At 53.5% G+C, this 9,804-nt stretch overlaps 2 protein-coding genes across 4 annotated transcripts; one reads left to right on the forward strand and one right to left on the reverse strand.

The window, feature by feature from the left end:
- Window positions 1–1,966: 1,966 nt before the first annotated feature.
- On the reverse strand, window positions 1,967–5,985 carry GSTT2B (glutathione S-transferase theta 2B). 2 transcript variants are annotated; one of them, XM_003811068.7, is made up of 5 exons: window positions 5,853–5,985; window positions 5,127–5,214; window positions 3,104–3,254; window positions 2,880–3,011; window positions 1,967–2,485 (listed from the first exon to the last, which is right to left on the reverse strand). In XM_003811068.7, exons 1-5 carry the CDS (start codon window positions 5,962–5,964, stop codon window positions 2,276–2,278), a joined length of 693 nt encoding a protein of 230 aa, XP_003811116.2. In that variant the 5' UTR covers window positions 5,965–5,985; the 3' UTR covers window positions 1,967–2,275. The 2 variants fall into 2 exon arrangements, with proteins under 2 accessions (XP_003811116.2, XP_003811115.2); XM_003811067.7 differs by having other exon boundaries at window positions 2,838–3,011.
- Window positions 5,627–9,378, forward strand: LOC100994222 (glutathione S-transferase theta-3-like). 2 transcript variants are annotated; one of them, XM_055105561.2, is made up of 3 exons: window positions 7,556–7,690; window positions 8,569–8,845; window positions 9,079–9,378. In XM_055105561.2, exons 1-3 carry the CDS (start codon window positions 7,655–7,657, stop codon window positions 9,105–9,107), a joined length of 342 nt encoding a protein of 113 aa, XP_054961536.1. In that variant the 5' UTR covers window positions 7,556–7,654; the 3' UTR covers window positions 9,108–9,378. The 2 variants fall into 2 exon arrangements, 1 of the variants encoding a protein (XP_054961536.1); XR_010111735.1 differs by lacking the exon at window positions 7,556–7,690 and adding an exon at window positions 5,627–5,750 and having other exon boundaries at window positions 8,569–9,378.
- Window positions 9,379–9,804: the final 426 nt, after the last annotated feature.

Genomic DNA, 9,804 nt, shown 5'->3' on the forward strand with positions numbered 1-9,804 from the left:
AGAAATCACTGGAAGAGAGAGCCAGAATGGGACCTAAGACAGAAGCCACCACCAGGCACCCTTAAGGCAGGACAGTTGCAATGGTTACTTGGAATATTTCCGGCTAGGAGTGGTGTTGTGGGAAGTCAGGGATCCCAAACAGAGGGATCAGCTGAAGCCATGACAGAAAAACGTGGATTGTGAAGATTTTATGGACATTTATTAGTTCCCCAAATTAATACTTTTATAATTTCTTATGCCTGTCTTTACTGCAATCTCTAAACATAAATTGTAAAGATTTCATGGACACTTATCACTTCCCCAGTCAGTACCCTTGTGCTTTCCTATGCCTGTCTTTACTTTAATCTCTTAATCCTGTCAGCTGAGGAGGATGTATGTCGCCTCAGGACCGTGTGATAATTGCATTAACTGCACACATTGTACAGGATGTGTGTTTGAGCAATATGAAATGTGGGCACCTTAAAAAAGAACAGGATAACAGCAATTGTTCAGGGAATAAGAGAGATAACCTTAAACTCTGACCGCCGGCGAGCCAGGCAGAACAGAGCCATATTTCTCTTCTTTCAAAAGCAAATAGGAGAAATATCGCTGAATTCTTTTTCTCAGCATGGAACGTCCCTGAGAAAGAGAATACGCACCAGGAGGTATCAGCTTATAAACAGCCCCCCTGGGCGTGGCCTGTCTCTTATGGTCGAAACTGCAGAGATGAAATATACTCCAGTCTCCCATAGCACTCCCAGGCTTATTAGGAAGAGGAAATTCCCGCCTAATAAATTTTGGTGAGACCGGTTGGTCTCAAAACCCTGTCTCCTGATAAGATGTTATCAATGACAATGGTGCCCGAAACTTCATTAGCAATTTTAATTTTGCCTCGGTCCTGTGATCCTGTGATCTCGCCCTGCCTCCACTTGCCTTGTGATATTCTATTACCCTGTTACGTACTTGATGTCTGTCACTCACACTTATTTGCACACTCCCTCCCCTTTTGAAAATCCCTAATAAAAACTTGCTGGTTTTTGTGGCTTGTGGGGCATCACGGATCCTACCAACGTGTGACGTCTCCCCCGGATGCACATCTTTACAATTTCTCTCTTTTGTTCTCTGTCCCTTTATTTCTCAAGCCGGCCCACACTTAGGAAAAATAGGAAACAATCTACGTGATTATCAGGGCAGGTCCCCCAATAGAGTGGCACATGGTGGGCACAGGTCAGGCATGGGAAATGGGCCCCAAGGCCACAAGACATGTGGGCAGGTAGCCCAGAGTGTGTCTGGAACATCCTGTTTATTGGTCGGCAGTGACATCTACTGTCACATTTGAGAACTGCATCCACAGCCACATGGCCTCCTGTGAAGACCTCCAGGCAAACTGGGGAAACCTGCCCTCCTTGGAAGGTGATGCTAGGGGGGATGAGCAACACCTTTCTTGGAGGTTTGAATTCCTCAGGGCCCCTCCAGCATCTTGGTCTTCCTAATTCCTCCCTTGATCCCCCAGCCCTAGGGGTAGTAGCTTCTTGCAGTGTTTACCTCCGTGTTAATCTGGATTCTCTCTGTCTTTGGCGTTCTCTAATGCCTGGTTACCAATTCTTTATATCAAGTTCTCTCCGTTAAAATAATTGTGGTGGGGTCCATCCCATGGATATACATGGAGGTCTGTGTGACAATGTATAATCTTACCATTTGCAGTTATTACAAAACTGTCCTAGAAGACATGAATGCTTGTTAAAAGAAATCTTTTAAGTTTCCTAGACTTCAAAGACCGTTGCTATGCCCTGTGAAACATCGCCTATTTCCTTTAACAGTTTGCAATTCGAATTGGTTACTTACTTAATATTTTGTTGCCCTGGTGATACAATTATGTTGACTTGTTATTGTGAGGTTACTTTGGTTAACCATGATGAGGATTACTAGCACATACTTTTACTCCATATGTATAACACAACAATGTAGTAAAACCAATAACTCTCGGTTCTCTATTCAAAGTGTTTGGAATCTTTATTCTATTTAAAACACTGATGACATTTGCCAATTTTTGAGTGTTCTTCATGTTATTGATTTGTAGGAGCTCTTTATATATTGCAGATTTAGTCTCTTACTGGTTATGTATGCTGCACCTGAGGAATAGCAGCACTGCCAAGGACACTGAGTGTCTTGTCTGTGCAGAGCTTCACATGAAGCTGGAGAGAAGGGACTGGGGCACGAGGGAAAGATAAAATGGGGCAAGTAAGTAACAGAATGAATCCTTGTTGCTAATCTCCTGGCCCCCATCCCAGACCCTTCAGGGGATCCTGGCGATTCGAAGCAGCATAGCCTGATAGGCCTCTGGTGAGGGTGTTGGGAGGGTTTTCTTGGCCGCCTGTTCCAGGATGCTCAAGATGATGCTGTGGGCCTCCTGGCATAGCTCAGCACCCAGGAAAGCCTCCACTCGTCCACGCCATGCTGCCAGTCGTGGCCGTCCCTCAAATAGTTCATAGCCGAGAGCCACCGGCTGTAGGGACAAGGATGAAAAAGTTGTGGGCATACAACTTTCCCAGTTGTCACTGCCGACCCGAATGCTGGAACCATGGGCAGAAGTATCAGAGACATGGTCCATTCCCCAGCCCCTAAGTGAATGGACCACAGTGGCCCAGGCAGTATGTTCAGCCTTAGAGCCCAAGAGCAGCCAGGGTGAGACCCCACACCCAGGCAGGAGGCAGAAGTTCAGGGTTCTGGCCCCAGATCATCCAGAGACTTGCTCTATGATTCTGGGCAAAGTTCTGGCTTTCTCCAGGCCTCAGTGTGTCTGTCTGCCTCATGGGTGTGACACGAAGAGGGACACTGCCCACAGGCTGAGCTCACACCTGCATCAGCTCCTCCAGAGCCATGAGATCAGCCAGTGTCACCTGCTGGCCAGCAAGGAAGGGCCTGTCCCCCAGGAACTTGTCCTCCAGCCATTGCAGGGCCTGGTCTATGGCAGTCCTGTTGCGTTCCACCTTCTCCTTGGGCACCTGGACCCCAATGAGTGGCCCCAACACCTGATGGGGGCAGAGAGAGGGTCAGTCTATGGCCCCGGCCTACTGCCAACTACTCTCTGATGGCCAATCACTCTCCAGATGGCTCTCCTCACCTGGACCCACAGGGGTATACCAAAGGTGCCACGGATGCAGTCGGCATGCCAGCCCAGGTACTCATGAACACGGGCACGAGCCTGCAGGTCAGATGGATACCAGTGGTCCGGCGTCTGGTACTTACAGCTCAGGTAAATCAGGATGGCCGAGCTGGGAACAAATGGGCAGTGGCTATAAGGACACTGGCACCAGGCATTTACCCCTAGCTGCTCCCATCCGCCAGTGGGGCCCAGGGGCTTCTCTGCATTTGAAGGACTGCCCTCCAGCCTCGCCCTCCAGCTCCAGCTCCCCAACACCACCCCCTCCTCCTACGAGTCTCCTCCTGTCTTTGTTGCCTTGGGCACCGACTCTTGGCTGGACCTTCTGCTTTGCACTTTGAGACCCTCATCTCTGTGATATGCCAGCAGCCGCCCTGTGAGGTAGAGACTCCTGTTAGCCTTTTAGCACAAGAGAAAACTCAAGGTCAGAATGGTCAAGTGACTTGTCTGAGGCGGTGCAGCTCAGAATAGGCTCCCTGGACCCCTGGAACCCTGCCTGGGGCTGGCACACAGTGGATGCTCCGTGGAGTATCTTGCATGTCCACGCACTTGGGTCAGGGATCACGAGAGGAGGAATGTCTTTGGCCCCCGTCTGACAGGCCCCCAGCCATCACTTCTGCAGCCACCTGACCTCTTGTCCTTTTCCTGCCCAGCAGCTGGACCTCACCATGAGCTGTGCCCTTGGGCCATGGCATTGGCCTCTAGGCCCGGCCTGGGTAGATTGGGGTAGTCTGTGACAAGTCACTAGAGGCTCTTTTCAGCTAGCATTTGTTGAACAAATGCGCAACAGTGGAAAAATGTTCCCTTGTCTTCTCTTCTAATAGCCTTCAGTCTGTGAGTGGAGAGGCCCTGCGGCTCAGAAAAGGCTGAAGATGAGAGGCGCGGGGACATGTTCTGTCAGCCCCTGCTCATCCCGGACACACCCCAAGCTGTACCTTCTCCCCAGATACCTCTCCTTTATTTTTTTTCTTTTCTTTCTTTTTTTTTTTTTTTTTTTTTTGAGACGGAGTCTCCCTCTGTCGCCCAGGCTGGAGTGTAGTGGCGCGAGCTCACTGCAAGCTCCGCCTCCCCGGTTCACGCCATTCTCCTGCCTCAGCCTCCCCAGTAGCTGGGACTACAGGCGCCCGCCACCACGCCCTGCTAATGTTTTGTATTTTTAGTACAGACCGGGTTTCACCGTGTTAGCCAGGATGGTCTCGATCTCCTGACCTCGTGATCCGCCCACCTCGGCCTCCCAAAGTGCTGGGATTACAGGCGTGAGCCACCGCGCCCGACCTTTTTGAGACGGAGTCTAGCTCTGTCGCCCAGGCTGGAGTGCAGTGGCGCGATCTCAGCTCACCGCAAGCTCCGCCTCCTGGGTTCACGCCATTCTCCTGCCTCAGCCTCCCGAGTAGCTGGGACTACAGACGCCCGCCACCACGCCCGGTTAATTTTTTTTTCCATTTTTAGTAGAGACGGTGTTTCACGGTGTTAGCCAGGATGGTCTCGGTCTCCTGACCTCGTGATCCGCCTGCCTCGGCCTCCCAAAGTGCTGGGATTACAGGCGTGAGCCACCGCGCCCGACCTTTTTGAGACGGAGTCTAGCTCTGTCGCCCAGGCTGGAGTGCAGTGGCGCGATCTCAGCTCACCGCAAGCTCCGCCTCCTGGGTTCACGCCATTCTCCTGCCTCAGCCTCCCGAGTAGCTGGGACTACAGACGCCCGCCACCACGCCCGGTTAATTTTTTTTTCCATTTTTAGTAGAGACGGTGTTTCACGGTGTTAGCCAGGATGGTCTCGGTCTCCTGACCTCGTGATCCGCCCGCCTTGGCCTCCCGAAGTGCTGGGATGACAGGCGTGAGCCACCGCGCCCGGCCAGATCCCTCGCCTTTCCCCTCCCTCGCTGCCCCATGGGGTATGGGAGGGCCAGTGGGGCCCGGGGGCCAGTGGGGAGAGCCAGGGTCACAGGGGCTCCGGATGCGGTGAGGGGTGAGGGAAGGAGGGCACCTTTCGGTCAAGATGAAATCACCATCCTTGAGCGTCGGCAGTTTCCCCAGGCTGTTGATCTGCAAGAACTCCTTGCTCTTGTGCTGCCCTGAAGAGGAAGAAGTCACAAAAGGTCTTCAGAGTAAAAACGCTGCACCTCTACACCCTCCCTCCCCCTCCCCAAGCGGAGCCCCACAGCCCTGAGAAACAGCAAGGTCTGGGACTAGAGGCCTGGATCAGCCTCACTCCCTGGCTGGGCCTCCCTGCCCTGCCACATTCCGGGGCAGCTGGGGGGCTTTGGTGGGTGGGGCCAGGTGCAGCAGGTGGATAAAGAGAAGTTTTCTAGCCGGACTCTGGTGGGCCAGGGGAGGGGAGGCAAACTGGGGTGGCTCATCTCTTCCCATCTCTTAATTCTCACAACAGCATGTCCTTCTTCCCAAGGTCTTCTGGGCTTTGTGAATTTATATGCGTGCATTCCACGCAAGAACTCTGTAAACTCCATTCAGTATTTTCTTTCCATCCCTACAGAGCAGAAGGTAACCTTATCCTCCTTTTCAGAAGGCAAGCTAAGGTTCAGAGAGGCTGTGATCCCTCCAAGGCCACTCAGTCCACAGCATTCTCTGGTGGCAGACGCTGCAGGAGGAGGTGAGGGGGCTGTGCGGGCGGCGAGACGCTCAGGGCAGAGCAGGACGGGGGCCTGGGGGCCCACTGGGTTTGTGGACACGCGGGGAAACGGGCTGGTCCCACCTTTGATAAGATCCACGGTGCGCAGCTCTAAGGGGATGCCATTCTTCTTCGCGAAGATGTAGACGGCGCGGCTGGGCTGGGACACCAGGTCAAGAAACAGCTCTAGGCCCATGGCGGGGGCGGCAAGGACAGCGGGGAAGGCAGTGAAGGCGCTGAGCGCGGTGTGGGCAGCAGCTGTGGCAGGATCCCGGCGCGCCGGGAAAATAGGGGATCAGGCCCCATCCCCGGGGGACAGCACCCAATTGGAGCGCACCACCCCCGGACCCGCCTCGCCCCTTCCGTTTCTGTCCAGTCCTGCCGGCCAAGACTCCACCACCAGATCCGTGCGTCCCTACAGGGAGGGCGGTCGCTATGAACCCACAGCTGGGAGGGTGGAGTTGGAGCTGGGGGCCCTCTACTGGCAGGGAGGACGCGGATGCAGGGGGCCGACTGCAAGGGGAAGGGGAACCGGCTGGACAGGGAGAAGCAGGTCTGCTTTTCGGGATCCCTGTGCCAGGGACCCTGCCCAGTTCCAGGCGTCGCCCCGACCCAGAATCGACTGGGCGCCGCCGTCCTGGAAAGGCCCCAGCGCACGGGCATCTGAGGGTTCGTTCAGACCTCTGTTTCTCGGCGCTGCATGGTGGCGGAAGGGAGGGAGCGAATGGGATCCTCTAAAAGGGATCTTAGAGTTTCACCCAGTGGGATGTGACACTTGCAGGTGTCCCAAACTGGTGGGAACCTTGACTGGAAGGCTGGGGTTAAGGATGAACTTTCTACCGTCCAGACTGTCCCCCGCAGAGCAGCTGCTGCCAGACAGCGGGAGCTCCCACTTCGTGCACAGGATGGGGGCAGGGAGCCCGCAGCCGCGGGAGGCAGGAATGACTGTCCGGGAACCTCCTTTCTTCTCCCTGAATCCCAGCCCTGGCATCTCACCAGGGGGCACAGTGATGGTCCAGGGCTGGGCCCGGGACTCTAGCTGAATCTTTCAGAGTATCCCATCCCTCTGGCCAGTGGCCCAAGCGAGTGAACCAGAATGCTTCCTTGGGACTTTTGAAATTGGAACTGGAGAGAGGAGCTCCCTATGGGGAAGTAAATGGGAGCTGGGGCCACCTGTAGTGACATTTCCTGAGTTCAAGGAGTAGACGAGTCTGAGAGAGAAAAGCTGACTCAGAGAAAGGGAGTGATAACAGGGCATGCTGGCCCACACCTGCAATCCCAGCTACTCTCATGGGATCTGTTTCTCTGATGTCTGGGTATGAAAGGACTTTCTAAGCCTCAGAACAGTGGGAGAACTCAACAAAGAAAAAACCAATACATATACAAGGTTACTTTGTGGAAGAAAAAATGGATTAAACTTAAGCAAAAAACTGGGAAGGATCTCGGTAAAAGATGCGTCAGAAGGAAGTAATGTTCTTTAAGATGTTCTTAGAAACCCATCGGACAGGTGGGGTGTGGTGGTTCACGCCTGTAATCCCTGTACTTTGGGAGGCAGAGATGGGCGGATCAGTTGAGGTCAGGAGTTTGAGACCAGCCTGGGCAACACGGTGAAGCCCCGTCTCTACTAAAAATACAAAAATTAGCTGGGTGCGGTGGCACACTCGGGAGGCTGAGACAGGAGAATCACTTGAACCTTGGAGGCAGAGGTTGCAGTGAGCTGAGATCATACCACTGCACTCCAGCCGGGCCACTGATCGAGACTGTCTCAAAACAAACAAACAAACAAACAAAAAGAAGAGAAACTCATCAGACGAAGACACAGGAAAAAAATGAGCAAAGGAAATCAGCAGAGGTTTCATTGAAGGACAAAGAGAAATGGTCAATACATGGATGAAAACATGTTTAACTTCAGTAATAATCAAGTAAGCACACACCAACACAACATGCACATAGTGTTTTTATTTATCAAAGGCACACATATTTTTGAAATGAGTACTCCTAATTAATATGTACAGAGCACTTACCCAGTGCCCAGCACAGGGGTGGCACCCTGTGTGTGAGACAGCAAGAAACAGGTAGACACGCGCCCTGCTGAAAGTAAGGGACCGCCTCTCTGGAGGATCCACTGGGCAATAAGGAGGTTTCCACACCTTAACTGTGTCTGCCTTGACCTCTGGGGCCTGGGAGCAGAGCCCCCTCCAGCTGGTGGGGAAGGAAGCGTGGTGTGTTTGAGGACAGAATGGAGAGAAGTTGAGTAGAGCAAGTATAGACTCTTCCTATCCAAAGTGTGGTCAATGGACTGGGAGTATCAGCATCACCAGGGAGCTTGTTGGAAATGCAGAGGCTCAGGCCCCACTCTGACCTTACTGATTGGGAGCATAAACTGTAACCAGATTCCAGGGAGGATTCATACACACATTCCCATTTGATAAGTGGGGGGTAGTAGGAGGTGAGGTGAAAAGTGGGGAGGGGATGGCTACCGCACTGGAGAAGGCTGGCTTTGTGTTGAGGCCTTTCTCATGAGGGCAGTGGGGAGCCATGGAAGGCTTTATGCAAGAGAGGGTACGGGCAGATTGAGATTGCAGAAGGATCCCACTGGTTGCCTTGTGTGAGGACCCAGGGAGAAGGGGGAGGCTGTCCCTGTTTGAGTAGGAGATGAGAGCTACTGGTGGCTATGAGTGGAAAGAAGTGAGCAGAGGTGAGCAGAAATCCCAAGGACTGGTGATGATAGGATGATGGTGGGAACCAGGATGGGCTTTGGGCAGACCCTGACCCCTCTCTCTGCCTGTCGGCCCACCAGATAATAATCCCTGTGTTCCTGGGCGAGTCAGTGCCACCCGAGATGTTGGCGGCCACTTTGGCTGAGCTGGACGGATGCCTGCAGCTGCTCGAGGACAAGTTCCTGCGGGACCAGGCCTTCCTTACTGGGTCCCGTATCTCTGTGGCTGGCTTGGTGGCAATCACGGAGCTGATGCATGAGAGTGCCATGGGGTGCGGTGGCCCGCTGGGCAGTGGTGTATCCGGGAAGGGAGCTGACATCCCAGCTCATGTTGTCTTTTCTGGCTGTGGGACCCTGTGTGAGTCACTTCTCCTTCTGAGCCTCAGTGTCCTCATCTATAAAATGGGGCTTTACAAACCCCTCACCGCAGCTATATTAAGAGGCCTCCAAGTGTCCCCAGGGAGGGGGACATCCTAGCCCATCACACACATGGTGGAGGAGGGAAAATCCAATCAGAGAACCCCTAAAGCAGGTCATGCTGCCTTATACTTGGCTATGCCCAGCCCCTCCGCTGACTCTGTCTTCCCCTAGCCCATCAGTGCTGGCTGCTGAGTCTTTGAAAGCAGACCCACGGTGGCAGCATGGCGCCCAACACGTGGAGGCTGCAGTGCGGGAGGACCTCTTCCAGGAGGCCCTCCCAGCTGTCCTGAAGGCCAAGGACCTGCCTCCAGTAGAACCTGCTGTTAAAGAGAATCTGAAGACCTTAATGCAGCTTTTCTTGCTGTGAGTGCGTGTCCCACACTTGCTGAGCCACTGAGGGGATGCTGTGTTGGTAGAATAAAGACATGGAGCTGTCTGTCTCCTTGGTTGAAGAGAAGACATATCTGCAAAGGCTCTGGTCCACAGTTCCTCCAGATATCATGCCTGCATTCCTTTTGTCTCCTACCCCATTCCATTCTAGCTTCCATGTGACCTCTGAAAAGAGCTTGGGCAAACGCTTACTTGACCCTGTCCTTCTGTGTGGAACTTTGTATGGTTCCTCACTGCCCAGAAGCTAAAGTACAAGTCATTGAACTTTGCATTCAAGGCCTTGCTCCCACTCCTCCAGGTGGCCCCTTCTGCCTGCACACCCCTAACCCCTCTCTGGGCTCCCACCTTGGCCTCTTGGCCTCCGCTCATGCTGTTCCCTCCTCATCTTCGCCTGGTGCCCTTCCTGGTCTTTTGGCATTTGGCACCCTGTCTCTTCTCCAGGGAGACTTCCCTGACCTCCCCAGCCCCAGTCCAGGTCAGGCGACCTCTCTGGGCTCCTCAGCCCCA

This window comes from Pan paniscus, chromosome 23 (assembly GCF_029289425.2).
Source record: "Pan paniscus chromosome 23, NHGRI_mPanPan1-v2.0_pri, whole genome shotgun sequence".
Classification (NCBI taxonomy): Eukaryota; Metazoa; Chordata; class Mammalia; order Primates; family Hominidae; genus Pan; species Pan paniscus.